General features: G+C 63.7%; 6 protein-coding genes across 6 annotated transcripts in view; 4 read left to right on the top strand and 2 right to left on the bottom strand.

The window, feature by feature from the left end:
- Positions 1-671, top strand: part of AMSG_10195 (uncharacterized protein) — a gene marked incomplete at both ends in the record, with an annotated part of 1,634 nt that extends 963 nt beyond the window's left edge. Inside the window, 2 exons of the mRNA XM_013897947.1 lie at positions 60-215; positions 387-671. Of these exons, the coding sequence (XP_013753401.1) occupies positions 60-215; positions 387-671 (441 nt within the window). The remainder of the gene's footprint in view (positions 1-59; positions 216-386) is intronic.
- AMSG_12329 (uncharacterized protein) lies at positions 291-4,195 on the bottom strand (the record flags this gene model as incomplete). Its single annotated transcript, XM_013897998.1, has 3 exons — positions 291-1,512; positions 1,920-3,872; positions 3,932-4,195. The coding sequence occupies 3 exons, from the start codon at positions 4,193-4,195 to the stop codon at positions 673-675; spliced, it is 3,057 nt and encodes a 1,018-aa protein (XP_013753452.1). The 3' UTR covers positions 291-672.
- Positions 4,196-4,762: 567 nt separating this feature from the next.
- AMSG_10192 (uncharacterized protein) lies at positions 4,763-7,066 on the top strand (the record flags this gene model as incomplete). Its single annotated transcript, XM_013897946.1, has 1 exon — positions 4,763-7,066. The coding sequence occupies one exon, from the start codon at positions 4,763-4,765 to the stop codon at positions 7,064-7,066; it is 2,304 nt and encodes a 767-aa protein (XP_013753400.1).
- A 174-nt stretch (positions 7,067-7,240) lies between these two features.
- On the top strand, positions 7,241-9,328 carry AMSG_10191 (uncharacterized protein). The gene is made up of 2 exons (XM_013897945.1): positions 7,241-7,264; positions 7,582-9,328. The coding sequence occupies exons 1-2, from the start codon at positions 7,252-7,254 to the stop codon at positions 9,249-9,251; spliced, it is 1,683 nt and encodes a 560-aa protein (XP_013753399.1). The 5' UTR covers positions 7,241-7,251; the 3' UTR covers positions 9,252-9,328.
- A 367-nt stretch (positions 9,329-9,695) lies between these two features.
- On the top strand, positions 9,696-11,742 carry AMSG_10190 (uncharacterized protein). The gene is made up of 2 exons (XM_013897944.1): positions 9,696-10,049; positions 10,240-11,742. The coding sequence occupies exons 1-2, from the start codon at positions 9,779-9,781 to the stop codon at positions 11,712-11,714; spliced, it is 1,746 nt and encodes a 581-aa protein (XP_013753398.1). The 5' UTR covers positions 9,696-9,778; the 3' UTR covers positions 11,715-11,742.
- Positions 11,743-11,760: 18 nt separating this feature from the next.
- AMSG_10189 (coiled-coil domain-containing protein 22) lies at positions 11,761-13,656 on the bottom strand (the record flags this gene model as incomplete). The annotated part of the gene is made up of 1 exon (XM_013897943.1): positions 11,761-13,656. The coding sequence occupies one exon, from the start codon at positions 13,654-13,656 to the stop codon at positions 11,761-11,763; it is 1,896 nt and encodes a 631-aa protein (XP_013753397.1).
- Positions 13,657-13,949: the final 293 nt, after the last annotated feature.

The following is a 13,949-nucleotide window of genomic DNA, read 5'->3' as shown; positions in this document are numbered from 1 at the left end:
ATGGTGGATGTGGAGGAGGCTATGGTCATGGTGGATGTGGATGTGCTGGGGATGGAAAGAAGGTTGTGGATGTGCTGGGGATGGTCATGGTGGATGTGGATGTGCTGGGGATGGTCATGGTGGATGTGGATGTGCTGGGGATGGTCATGATGGTTGTGGATGTGCTGGGGATGGTCATGGTGGATGTGGATGTGCTGGGGATGGTCATGGTGGATGTGGATGTGCGGGGATGGTCATGATGGCTGTGGATGTGCTGGGGATGGTCATGATGGCTGTGGATGTGCTGGGGATGGTCATGGGTGTGCTTTGATCGCCACACTTGCTAATGATGGATGCTGTGCTGGCCATCGACATACAGCATTTCGCGCGAGACACACGGGTACAAGGAAGAGTCTGAGCGCGAGGCCGAGCGCGTTCGCAAGTACGAGGCCGAAGGCCGCGACGAGTACGATGTGAACAAGCAGAAGGCCGTCGCTGCCGAGTCGCACATGATGATCGCAGATTGCATCAAGCGGCTCACCGCAGCTGTCGAGGACCTCGAGGAGGTCATGGAGACCCAGGCAGTCGACCCGGCGTCGTCCGAGGACGCCGGCGCCGCGGTCGCCGCCGCCAACGACGCTCTGCAGGCGAGTAAGGCCCTCCTCGCTGAGCACGACTCGCCCGACGCGTAAACTACCCGTCGCGCGCAAGCGACGCCAGACTCTGTGACGACGAGAGGAACGATGAGAGATTGAGCGCCGACATGGTGTGGAGCGAGGCCGACGAGCCCGACCGCGTGATGCCCATGACGTCCAGAAGGTCATCGAGCGTGACGTAGCCGTCGTGGTCGGCGTCGGCGGCCCGAAGGAGCCGGACCGCATCGGCACGGGTGATGGTCTCGCCGACCGAGGCAAAGACCGAGACGATGGCGTCGGGCGTGGCAGCGCCGGTCTCGTCGGGATCAAACAGCGAAAAGACAGACGCAATGTTCGACTGCAGGTCCGAGTCCTTCATCCGCCGCGACATCATGAGGCAGAACTCGTCAAAGTCGATGACCCCGTTGCCGTCCTCGTCCACCTCGGCAATCATCTCCACCAGCTCGTCATGATCCACCTCTTGCCCCAAATCACGCAGCACCTTTTCAAGCTCGCTCGCCGAAATGGTGCCATCGCGATCAGCGTCAAACAGGTTGAACACGTCCTCCAGCTCGCGAATCTGCTCGTCCGAGAGAATGAGATCATCGACGACTCCGGCAAGAACCGCGTTCTTGTGCAGCGTCAGCATGTCCACAAACTCTGGAAACGAGATCTCGCCATCACCATCCTCGTCCACCTCGCCGATGTAGCCCAGCACCTCCTCCCGCGTCACCTCGTACCCGAGCCTGCTGAGCAGCTCGCTAATGTCGTTAGCGTTGAGTTGGCCCGACCCGTCGTGGTCCATCCGAGCAAACGCCTCCCGAAACCGCGCCCGCTTCTCCTTGCTCAGCGTCGGCGAAGGCTGCGCCTTTCCGTTCGACAGCACTCGCGACATGGTCTCAACTGGGTGTGCAGGAGAGCCGTGTGCCCGTTGCCGCTGCCCGTCTCGGTCCCGGCCCGAGTCGTTTGGTGAATCTTGGGTTGGCTGGCCGAATTGGCAGCGGCGGGAAGGGTGGGGATGAGGGAAGCGGTGAGCAGGAGGGAGGGGGGATCGGAGATGGGGAAGTGGAGCTGTGGGACAAGTAAGACATCTGGGGGGGATGCGTGGTACTCGTCTAGCTGAGTGGGATACGACTGGGGAAGCTGAGGGGAAACTGAGGTATCTGGCGTTGACCGGAGATCTCTGTTTTTCACCTGCATGCACCCTACTTTTTCCGCGATTCTCGTTTTCATTCGCTCGATGTCTCGTTGGTCTACTTCTTCAGCGGTATGATGGATGAATTATCCATTGTGAAAGGCATGTACCTCGCCGAAAGCTTCGCGCGAGCCGAGCATGGAGGTGTGGGCCTGGAGGACAAAGGCGAGCGAGGAGTTGTCGTCGACGTAGCCGGGCTGGGTCGGGGCAGCGAGGAGGGCGGCGGCCATGCCGGGGAACTGGAGGAGGCGGATGTGCTGCGAGGCGGCCGAGATGACGTACGGATCGAAGAGATCGGCCTTGGAGATGAGCTTGGTGAGGCAGAGGGTGACCGAGGGAGTGAGGGTCTGGTAGCGAGCGGCGAGCTTGGCAAGGGCCGAGATGAGGATGTACATGAGTCTGTTGAGGACGTCGGGCTCAAAGCCGAGGGCGGCGAGCACGTCGCGACCCTGCGCGGCCGACGCGATGTGCTCAAAAACCATGACCTGGAGTGTCGAGTGGAGATCGTCGAGGACCTCCGAGGTGAACGACGGGGAGGTCTCGGGTGCAGCGTACTGGCCAACCGCCCAGGTGAGCGCGGTGTGGAGCTCGAGGGTGCCTGGCGTGGCGCCGCCGGCGAGAACAGCCACAATGTCGTCGCGGGCGGTGGCGACGAGGATGGGAAAGCGCGAGATAAGCGCGAGCACGTACTCGACAAGAACCCCACGGACGGCGACGGTGTAGAGGTCAAGGAGAAAGAGCTGCTCAAAGCGGGCAAGGGCATGAGTAAAGAGCGTGGTGGCGAGGCTCGAGTCAAGGTGTGGGAGGGCGAGGACAACGTCGAAGAAGGCGGTGAGTAGCGCCGGCGCGAGCTGGGCGGCGGCGTGGATGCGCGGCGACATGCGGATTTCGGCGCAGAACGACGACATGAGCTCGGCGGTTGTGGTCGACTCCCAAAAGTTGATCGAGACGCCGGCCTCAGTCCGGAGCACGTAGTTGTAGAGGACGCGGTAGACGGCGGCGGCGGCGCCGCCAGCACGGCGGGTCTCCATCGTGGCCGACATGAGCGGCAAATCGAGGAGCGAGTGCAGAAGCTCCACGGCCGATGCGCTCGACGCGATGCGCGGCAGCAGGGCCAGCGCGTCAGCGGCGAGAGTGTGCGGGGCAAAGGCGATGGCCTGGAGGAGGACTGGGTAGTAGTGCTTGAAGACCCCGGTGCTGGCGGCGAGCTCGTCGGCGGCGCCGAGGCAGAACCCGAGCGTCGCCGTCGTTAGCAGCGTGTCGTCGACGTGGTTTCCCAGAAAGCCCTGAAAGAAGGCGGCAAAGACCGGGTCGGTGTCATAGCCGACCGCGGCCGAGTGGTGGAGGAAGAAGCGGAGAAGGGCGAGAAAGACAAAGCCGTCAGGCCGCTTGAGGTTGCGTGCATACAGCCGCTGCACAATGGGAAAAACGTCCGGGATGACGTCTGGATCCTGCGCGGCGAGGGTGTCGAGCAGCCGCACCACGTCGACGGTCGCAGCCTGCAGCGAAGCCTCGTCGATTGGGTGGGCCTTGGTCCGCGAAAGTGTAAATCCAGAGGCGTTGGCGAGCGAGTCAAAGAGCGAGGCCGACTCGGTCTTCTCAGCCTGCGCTAGCAGCCGCATGCAGTAGCCAAGCAGTGCGTCGCGAAGCGCCGGGCTGTGGACCGAGGCGTTTGCGCTCAGCAGCTCTCGCACCAATGAAAAGGCGAGCGCCGCAAAGAGCTGCTCGTGCGAGTACTTGCCGGTGATGGAGAGAATGGTCGCTGGGCCGAGAGCCCGTGAGCCGTCAAGCTCGGTTACCTCGACTGGCCCGCCTGAGCCGCTGCCCGAGCTCGACGAGCCGAATCCCCACACCGACTCGCGCTTGCGCTCAACCGCAGGCTGGGTGTAGCCACGGGCGAGGACCGAGGCCAGAGCTTCGTCAAAGACGGCATGGAGTGCTGCCGCCTCGTTGCCGTCCACCACGCCCTCGATCGCAACCGTGGCGTACGCGATGAGCGAGCACGCGCGGGTGAGCGACTTGCCTGCCGGCGAGAGGTCGAGGAGCGGAACAAACTCGGCGATCTTTGCGCTCTCTGGCGGCGAGCGGGACAGAGAGCAAGCGCGAGCGGAAGATGAAAGACGGTTTGGCCGGGTGAGCCGATGACTCGTGCTGACGAGTTGTACAGACCCTGGTTCTCGCCGGCGGCACGGAGGATCCAGCCGGCGAGGAACCGGATCCGATGCGGGAGGCGTCCGTCCAGCATGACAGCGTCCAGCGCGAGAGCCGTGCCATCAGTCATGACCGTCGCCACCGTCGGCGCCGCAATGACCAGCTGGAGGCCCTGCCGGAGCGCATCGATCACCTCCTTGGTCTTGGTCTTGGACAGCTTGCTGGTCGAGGCCATGGCGGCGAGGGTCTGGCGGTGGTGGTGGTGGTGGTGGTGAGTGGGTGTGGGGAAGAGGAGGGAGGGAGGGAGGGAGGGAGGGAGGGAGGGGGGGGGGGGCGTGCGTACCTCGTCTATTCGTGTGAAGACGGCTCGGGCATGGTCGTCGCCTGTGGCGTACGCCATGTGTGGCACAGAGGGGTGTGGCCGGGCGAGCACGAGGGTTTGGACTTGGTTAATCGTTGGCTAACGATTGTTGTTGTTGCAGTGTGTGGGGGATAATCGTTGGCTAACGATTGTTGTTGTTGCAGTGTGTGGGGGATAATCGTTGGCTAACGATTGTTGTTGTTGCAGTGTGTGTGGAATAATCGTTGGCTAACGATTGCTGTTGTTGCAGTGTGTGTGGAATAATCGTTGGTTAACGATTGTTGTTGTTGGACGCACCCCCTCCCCCCATTCGAGCAATGGAAGCACAGCTCCTCACTCAAACCCCCTAACACCTGTCCACCCCCCATCCCCCCCCCCCATCCCCTCCCCACCTCCTCCACCCCCACCACCGCCACCATGGCTCAGCGTCTCCACATAGTCATGTTCGGCGATGACTCATCCGGGGCTTCCAAACTGGCCAATGCGCTCGCCCGCGGGTACATATCCGGCAGCAATGAGGCAGTCTCGGCCGAGGCCGGGGCGCTCGGTCCAGGCACCCGGGTCGGCTTTACGTGGGTCCCGACCAGCGTCGCCAACTTGCCCACGCCAGATACCTCGTGCCTGTCATCCCGCTATCAGTGGGACGCATCACGTGCCGTGCCCGAGCCTTACGTCGCCGTCATGCTTGTGTACTCGCTGACCGATCCAAAGTCGCTGGCAAGCGCCATCGGCGTGTGGGCCGAGACCGCCCGCACCATGTTCGCCGACCGCTCGCCGGATCACGTGCACTTCTTCCTCGTGGCAAATCACGACTCTTCGCCGACGCCTGTCGATCTGAGTGGCCTGACCTCCGCCATCGCAGCCGAGCTGGAGCCCGACTCGTCGCCACAGACTGCTGCCGACGTCGGTCGCCGCGTCCTCTGCAGGATGATGATCGGAGGGGACGATGGCGCCGGACCGTCAGGCAGCAGAGGCGCGGCTGGCGTGAGCGTGACCCGCTCGCCGGTCGGCGGCGACATGCCGCTTGATGTCGCACTCAGCGCGCCCAAGCCGCGCTCGGCGTGGCTCCTCGCCCGCAGGCTCCACGAGGCCGGTTACAACTACCACATCGAGTCAGGCCAGTTCTCGGCGTTCATCACTGCCAAGCTCATTCGTTTCGTCCGCAAGGTAGCGGCAGTGGTGAGCGCGTTTATTGCCGATCCGACGCTGCCCAAGCCGCAACTACCGACGCTGCGCGCGCCGTTGCCGCAAGTCGGCAGCATCAACCTCGACTCGCAGGCCTCCAGGACCGCCCGCCCCGCCTGCTACCCAGGCAAGCTCGGGTACAGCGACAGCGTTCTTGCGGTTCTTGATCAAAAGTTTTCCCGCCTCGCCGACGCCGAGCTGTATCTCATCGAGCCCGATGCATGCGGGCGTGAGAGCCTCCCGCTCTACTCGCCGCTCGCTGCCGGGCTCTACGCACCGTACTTTTCGCGGATCTCTCTTGCCAACGACTCCGACTTTCGCCATGTGCGCGCAGTTGAAAAGGCGATTGCCACCAAGAGCCACCGCAAGAAGAAGCTCTACAACGACGCCGAGATGATGGCCGCCGTCAACGACCCACCTGTTCCGCTTGAAGTCAACACCTTGGCGGTCGGCCCGCTGCCACGAGCATGGGCCGATCTCTCGGCTGGCGAGGCAAGTTTGTTGCGCCTCCCGCGCACCCTCACCGCCATGCCGGCGTTTGTTACCATGGATGATCTCTCAAAGCTGCGGCGTGCAGTCTCCATCTTCACGCTCTCGCAGTCCTGGATCCACTCGTTTGCCAAAACCGTGGACTCGGCGGTGTACAACGGGACAGTCGCCGGTGAGCAATTCAACAACGGGACGTACATCACCACATTTGACCACCTTCTTGATCCCGAGGTGTATCCTAACCCATTTCGGACGTACCCGTGGACGGAGCGATTTGCCCTCGCCACGTCCGACGTGGTTGTCGAGTCGACCTGGCCCGGTGAGCCGCCGCTCGCCATCCGCGCCCACCGAGTGGTCCTCGCGCTGCGATCAGCGGCGTTTGCGGCTGTCGTCGATCGCGAGGCCATGAACGCGTCCGCGACCACTCCCCGCGAAGTATCGTTGCAGCCGGATCCGGCGTGCCACCACCCGTTTGTCGTTGACACTGAAGCCTGGACCGAGGCCATGGCCGCCGACCGCGGCTTCATCGTCGAGTACGGCACCGATGGTCTCGCCACTCGGATCCAGGTCCCACTTCCGGCGCGCTCACTCGGGACCTACATCGAGTGGCTCTACGACCCGATCATGATTCAGCTGAAGCGTGGGACTATACCGTTCGACGGCATCTATGTCCTCCCTCTCCTCGAGGCTGCAGGCGTCTTCCACGACACCTACGCCCGCGCGCTCTTTTTACGGGCATACACCCACCAGGAAGGCAACCTCGCCCGCGACAAGCTCTCGGCCGCCCTCGCTGACAAAATGTATGCGCATCCGGAGCATGCGTGTAGCTTCCTGGCTGAATTGCTGAACAGAGGGTCGCTGTCGGCGCCGGCACGTCTCCTCCGCGAGTCTAACGTTGTTGCGCCGGCCGAGCGCATCGCCCTCCTCCGTGGCGACAAGCGGCCGACACCGATGGTGCAGGCTGTCCTCGCCGCAGTAGTCATCTTTCCGTGGCCCAAGTACGCCGCCGTCCCACACCTGCACACATCTGATCCGCGATGGGGCCACCCCGACGTCCCTGTCCAGTCGTAGGCACCTGCCGACACAAAAGCGCGCCACCGAGCGAGCACAGCATATGATCACCTGTCATGGATACGCTACACAATGCATATTGCGCTTGCATCAGGCGTAGAGTCAGCAGCTGCTGACGAACCGACGAGCCGACAAGCCACCAACCAGCGACCAGCCCGCCCGGTCGGCACCCCACTTCGCACATCATGTTCTGCTCCCGTACGTACCCACACTCGCCCCAGCCACACCCATATGAACACACACACGAGTGAGTGAGTGAGTTTGTGTGCTTGTGTGCTTGTGCGGAAGGTCATGTGTCTGGTCTAGCTGGTGCTAAGCAGCCCATCCCCCCCCCCCCCCCCCCCCCCCTCCGGCCAGCGACCTCGTACCAACGCAAGCAGCTAATCCCCGGCCAGCCAGCCGGGCAAAGGGCCAGCCAGTACCAGCACCTCCTCCCCTTCCCCCCCCTCCCCTCCCCCCTTACGACAGCATACATACTGGTCACTCACTCATTCCTTCCCTTCTTTGGTATGCAGTGTCGAACACGGTGGCTAAGGAGCCTGTGGTGGACCCGGCTACGGGGTATGTGTACGAGAAGCGGCTCATTGGGCAGCATCTGGAGAGCGACGGACGCTGTCCGCACACCGGCAATCCGCTGGGCATGGATCAGCTGATCGAGGTGGTGGCACCAAAGACGGCCTTTGCGGCGCCCCGCCCGCCCTCAGCCAACTCCATCCCGGGCATGCTCGCTGCCTTTCAGGCAGAGTGGGACGCGGTCATGCTCGAGTCGTTCCAGGTCAAGCAAGCACTGCTGGCCACCCGCCAGGAGCTGGCTCATGCCCTGTACAAGAACGACGCAGCTGCTCGGGTCATTGCCCGCCTGGTGCGCGAGCGCGATGAGGCCCGCGCCGCACTGACGGCCCTCAACAAGTCGATTCCGGCCTCGCTCCCGACGCCTGCCACCAGCGGTGGAGCTGCGGGCAACGGGACGGACTCGGGCGTGGCGGCAATGGACGTGGCTGGCGAGGCAGCTCCGGCTCCTTCGGCGGCTGCTGCAGCTCCAGCAGCAGGCGACGGCCCGGCGGATGTCTTCTCGCCGGCCGAGTTCAAGGCGTTGAGCAAGGCGGGCAAGGCGGTGCGCAAGCTGCGGAAGAAGGCAGTGCCACCGCCGGACATGGCTACGACGTCGATGGTGGCTGAGTTTGCGGCGGCAGATGAGGTGCCGCTCACCCACGTCTTCCCTGCAGACAAGGGCGGGATCTCGGTGGCGGTGCCGGTGGCCGCGGGCGTGGCTGCGGGTGAGCACGTGGCGAGTCACGGACAGACGCTTGTGGTCGGCTCAGGCCACGGAGTGGTCAAGATTGCATCGGCGGTGGACGGGAGTGTGGTGGCGACGCTGCGCGGGCACAAGGGGCGTGTGACGGCGGCGGCGGCGGTGGCCGACGGGGCAAGCGTTGTGTACACGGCGTCGAGCGACGGGAGCGCGCGGATGTGGACCCGCGATGAAAGCGGGAGCTACCACAAGACCCATTTGCACAACAAGGTGCACAATGGAGCGGTGACCGGCGTCGACGTCCACCACACCGGCAAGCTGTACGTGACGAGCTCGGACGACGGGACGCTGGCGCTGTACTCGGCGAGCGACGGCGCTGTGGTGACGCAGAAGGGCGCCGAGGCGCGCGGCGGCAACACGGCGCCGCTCCACGCGGTCGCCTTTCACCCAGACGGGCTCATCCTTGGTGCGGCCTCCGAGGCTGGATGTGTTGAGATCTGGTCGCTGCAGACGATGGCCCGGATTGCCGAGCTGGCGGCACCTGCGGGCGCCGGCAGCTGCACCCACGTGGCGTTCTCGGAGATCGGGTACGTGGTTGCCGGCGGCTTTGCCGACGGCACGGTCTGTGCCTTTGACCTGCGCAACCAGCAGGTCTTCCGCGTCCTCCGCCACTCGGCGCCGGTCTCGGCGCTCGGCTTTGACGCCACCGGAACGTACCTTGCGGTGGGCGTGGGCGAGCAGGTGGCCATCTACGGCAGCATGGATCCTGCCGCTGACGACGGCGACGACGCACCGGAGCAGTCTCCGGCGGCGATCGTCACCCTCAACTCACCCGAGGGCGCGGCTACCGCAGTCGTCTTTGCGCCCAAGGCCGCCGCGCTGTACGTTGCATCGGACTCTGGAACCGTCCACGTCTTCACGCCGCAGAGCTAAGCCAAAGTAATGTAGAGACAGACCATCACCGGGTGCGAGGGAGGGAGAGGCGGAGGCGGAATGAATTTGGTCGCAGATCACACTGTTGTGGGCGATTGACACTGTATTGGCGTATTGGCGTATCGGTGTATTGTTGTGTCTGTGTATTGTTGTGTCTGTGTATCGGTGTATCTGCGTATCGGCATGTCTGCGTGTCTGCGTATCGGCCAGTCTTCGTGTCGCTGTGTCTGTGTGTCGGTGTATCTGCGTATCGGCATGTCAGCGTGTCTGCGTATCGGCATGTCAGCGTGTCTGCGTATCGGCCAGTCTTCGTGTCAGCGTGTCTGCGTGTCGCTGTGTCTGCGTGTCGCTGTGTCGGCGTATCGACCTGTCTGCGTGCCAGCGAGCCGGCGTGTCAGCGTGCCAGTGAACGAAGCACTTTTCTCCCGAAAAAGCGCCAGCGAGAGAGAGAGAGAGAGAGAGAGAGAGAGAGAGGGAACGAAGAGAGGCAAGGCGGGAAGTGGAGCAAAGATCATTCTTGGAGGACCATGCCCAAGCTGAACATTGTTGTTGTGACCAAGGACGGCGAACGTAGTGTGCATGATGAGGTGCAAGTGACCAACAAGCTGCCATTGCATGAGCTTAAGGAGAGGACGCTGAAAAAGGTCGGCTTCAAGGGCACCAAGCGCATGGCCAAGTACGGTCTCTTCGGCCTCTCCTCGCCCGACGCACCCATTGAGCATGCCTCCTTGCTGGACATGACCAAGACGACCAAGGACCTCGGCATTGCTGCTGGCGACTCTCTGCTTGTTGCCTGGAGTACGTGCCGCATGCCTGTGTGACTCCCCCGCAGTGTGACCCTGCACCTGAACATGGCTTGCAGCCATGAGCCCATGGCACAGTTGGTGGTCGGTCCGGGCTTGCTGGTGGTATGCGCGGGTACTCATGGTGTGGCTTGGGGCGGATGGGTGTGTGTGTGGTGGGGGGGGGGGGGGGGGCGGTGTGGTAGTTGGCGCAAGTGGTACGGCGGGTCCGGTCAAGGCGGTGAAGGCTGCTGCCGGTCCGTCGGTGACGGCTGTGGGAGACTCGTCCAAGGCTGATAGTGAGGCTTCTCCTGATCCTGAAGCCGTAGCCGGGGCCGAGGGTGTGGCTCTGGCTGAGGGTGAGGGTGAGGGTGAGGGTGTGGCCGAAGCTGTCGGTGTGGCCGAGGCCAAGACCGCTGCCGACGCCGCTGCCGACGCCGCTGCCGACACCGCCGACGCTACCGCCACCGCCGACGACACGCCCAAGAAGGGCAAGAAGAGCAAGAAGGGCAAGAAGGGCAAGAACGACAAGAAGGGGTCCAAGACGCCCAAGAAGGACAAGGCCGCGCCCGCACCCGAACCTGCATCTGAGGCTGAGACCGAGCCCTCGACCGCTGCCGACGCCGCTGCCGACGACACGCCCAAGAAGGGCAAGAAGAGCAAGAAGGGCAAGAAGGGCAAGAACGACAAAAAGGGGTCCAAGACACCCAAGAAGGACAAGGCCGCGCCCGCACCCGAACCTGCATCTGAGGCTGAGACCGAGCCCTCGACCGCTGCCGACGCCGCTGCCGACACCGCCGACGCTACCGACGACACGCCCAAGAAGGGCAAGAAGGGCAAGAAGGGCAAGAAGGGCAAGAAGGGCAAGAACGACAAGAACAACAAGAACGGCAAGAAGGGGTCCAAGACGCCCAAGAAAGACAAAAAGGGGAAGAAAACGCCCAAGAAGGACAAGGCCAAGGCCGGCGCCATCGACCCGAACGCCGCAGAGGACATCTCGCAGCTCATTGCAACCGGCGGCGAGGACGAGGCGCCTGCCGACGCTCCCGAGCCCGCGGCCGAGAAGCCAAAGGCCGCGGTCAAGGTGACCAAAGGCGGCGTGACTCGCAAGAAGAAAGAGTACAAGAAGCGCAGTGACGAGTCGTTTACCGCCAAGCGCCGCGCCGAGAAGGAGAAGGTTGCGGCGGAAGCCGCGGCGAGCAGCGCCAATGAGGAGAGCGGCAAGAAGGGCAAGAAGGGTAAGAAGGGTAAGAAGGCCGCCGCTGCCATTGATGCTGCAGCCGCACCCCTGACCCGCGAGGAGGAGGAGATCCTCGAGGGACTGAGCGAGGCAGAGCTCGCGGAGCTCGCGCTCGAGCTCTCGGGCCAGAAGCCGGCGCTCAAGCCGTCGGTGGTCAAGCAGGTCGAGGCGATGCCCAAGGCCAAGATCGACCGCGACAAGCTGCGCGAAGCCCTCATTGTTGAAGCCCTCGAGTCCACGATTGGCAACGACTACGTCGTGTACAAGGGCCGCGACAAGGATCTCAAAGACTGGGACGCCGTCGAGCGTAAGAAGGCCGCCGCCGCCGCCAAGAAGAAGTCGCGGCCGCGGACAAAGTCCGAGGTCGAGGTTGAGGACGCACTGGCGGCGCTCTCCGAGAGCGACCTCGCTGCGCTTGCGGACGACCTCGATTTTATGTAGACGGCGGTAAACGAGGCCCGTTTCCTTCGCAGGCCGCGGACGCGAGCTACTCGTCGCTGTCGTCGTCCCCGTCGGGATCGTCAGCGTCGTCGTCGGCATCGTCGCCCGCGGCGAAGAGATCATCGTCATCGACCTCCTCGTACTCGTACTCCACCTCGTCGTAGTCAGCGTCGGTGTCGTCGTACTCGTCGTCGTCGGCATCGGCGTCATCGTCGGCGTTGGCGCCTGGGTCGTCGAGGCCCTCGGCGATGGCCTTGAGGCGGGCAATTAGCTGCTTGTTCTCGGAGCGAATGGCCTCATAGTCGGCCTCGAGGCGATCGACTTGGAGCGAGGCGTTGGCGTCGGCGAGCTTGGCGTGCTTGGCCTCGAGGTCGCGGATCTCGTTGCCGAGATGGCCGATGGAGCGGACTGTCTCGATGAGCTCGTCAAAGCGCGAGTGAAGCGAGGCGAGGGCGCGGTACGAGGCCTTGGCGTCCTTGTCGTTAGGCGCGTCCTCGTAAATAAGCTCGTCGGTGATGGCAAACGAGCGCTTGAGCTTCTCGGTCACGGTGTTGATGTCGCGCTGGAGGGCGCGGGTGTCGATGAGAACCTTGTCGATGTCGACCTTTTGCTTGCGGACTTGTGCCACAATGTCGAGGATGCGCTTGGTGTAGTGCGAGCGGGTGATGTCCTTGGGCAGGGCCTTGTACTCGGCGAGAAGGCCCTGGTAGATGGCCTCCTGCTCGCGGCCCTCGTCCATGACGCCCTTCATGGCGTCGCGGATGTCGCGGATGGCGCCCATGAGCGCGTTGATCTCGATCATGGTGTCACCCTCGCCCGACTTGAGCTCGCGGATCTTGGCCACAAGCGGGGCGCGCCGGAGCTCCCACTTCCCGGCCAGCTCGACGAGCGCCTTGCGCATGGCGGCGACCTTAGCGGTGAGCTCGGCGATGGCTGGCTCGGGGTCATCCAGGGCGTCAAAGACCCGCTTCTCAAACATGTACGCAGCCTCGAGCTCCTTTTTCTTGGCCACCTCAGTCTTGAACCGCTCCTGCAGCGTGTGCAGCTCGGCATCAAGAGCGGCAATACGGCGGTTTGCGTCCGAGATGTTGTACGAGAGCTCATCCTCCTCGGCCTGCAGGTCCGAGAGGATGGCGGCGCGCTTGGCGGCGACCTGCTCCTCGGTCTCGACCGGCTCGGCGTCGGCCTCCTTGGCAACGGCGGCCTGCGCCGGGTTCGACTTACCAGTCTTGAACATGGAGGAGAGGACAAAGAGCGACTGGTGGGTGGCACGGAGCGCGCCCTTGGACTCGGACTCGAGCGAGGGCTTCTTGAGGAGGACCGCCTTGTGGATGTCCGAGGCAAACGAGGACATGAGCGCCTGCTTCTTGGTCGCCCAGTACTGGGCCTGGGTGAGGCCCGACTCGAGGCCGGCGGTGTTCCACTCGTTCTCGACGTCAGCTTTTTGCAGGACCTGCGTCACATTGTCCTCCATGATCGACGGCGCCACGTCCATGGTGTCCGGCGGCTGGAGAGTGACCAGCGGCAGGTAGCGGCGGAGGTAGCGGAGGACGGCGGCGTTCTTCTTGCCCTTGTACCGGCCCGGGGCGTAGAGGCGCGCGGTGGCAACCTTAAACGTCGCTCCCGAGCCGCGCTGCACCATCGACGCCCGGCGCGGGAGCCGCGGCGAGCGCCACGACTCGCGCTTGACAAGAGCGTTGACCCGCGACTTGACGGCCCTCATCAGCTGGGCCCGCGAGTCCGAGCCCGGATCGGGCGCGGCCTGTGCAGCCTCGGGCGCCACGCCGCCAACCTCCTGCATGTGGGAGGTGAGCCAGACAAACAGTTCCCGGATCTCCTTCTCGTGGGTGTAAATGATGGAGGCGTAGCCAATCTCACCGCGGTAGCCGAGCTCCTTGACGGCCTCTGCCATGGCGTTGCACAGGCGAACCTTTGCCGACATTGACGGAGGCAACTGAGTCGGGAAAGCCAGTTCTTCGTTCATCATGTGCAATCCGACCGAGATGGCCTCGACCACCAGCCCAGCATCAAACTGCGTCACTGAGGTCACCTCGTCGGGCACCGCGCTAAGGTGTCACGTGCCCGAGGAGGAGGAGGGAGGGGGGGGGGGGGTGAGTAGGGTATGTGTATGACGTGTGTCTGGGGTGTGCGGGTATGCGCGCGTGTGTGTGTGTGTGTGTGTGTGTGTGTTTATGTGTGTGTGTGTGTGTGTGTGTGTGTGTGTGTGTAGTAGTG

This window comes from Thecamonas trahens (assembly GCF_000142905.1).
Source record: "Thecamonas trahens ATCC 50062 unplaced genomic scaffold supercont1.61, whole genome shotgun sequence".
NCBI lineage: Eukaryota > Apusomonadida > Apusomonadidae > Thecamonas > Thecamonas trahens.
The sequence above is the reverse complement of the archived record's forward strand: the minus strand, read 5'-3'. Positions and strand labels throughout refer to the sequence as shown.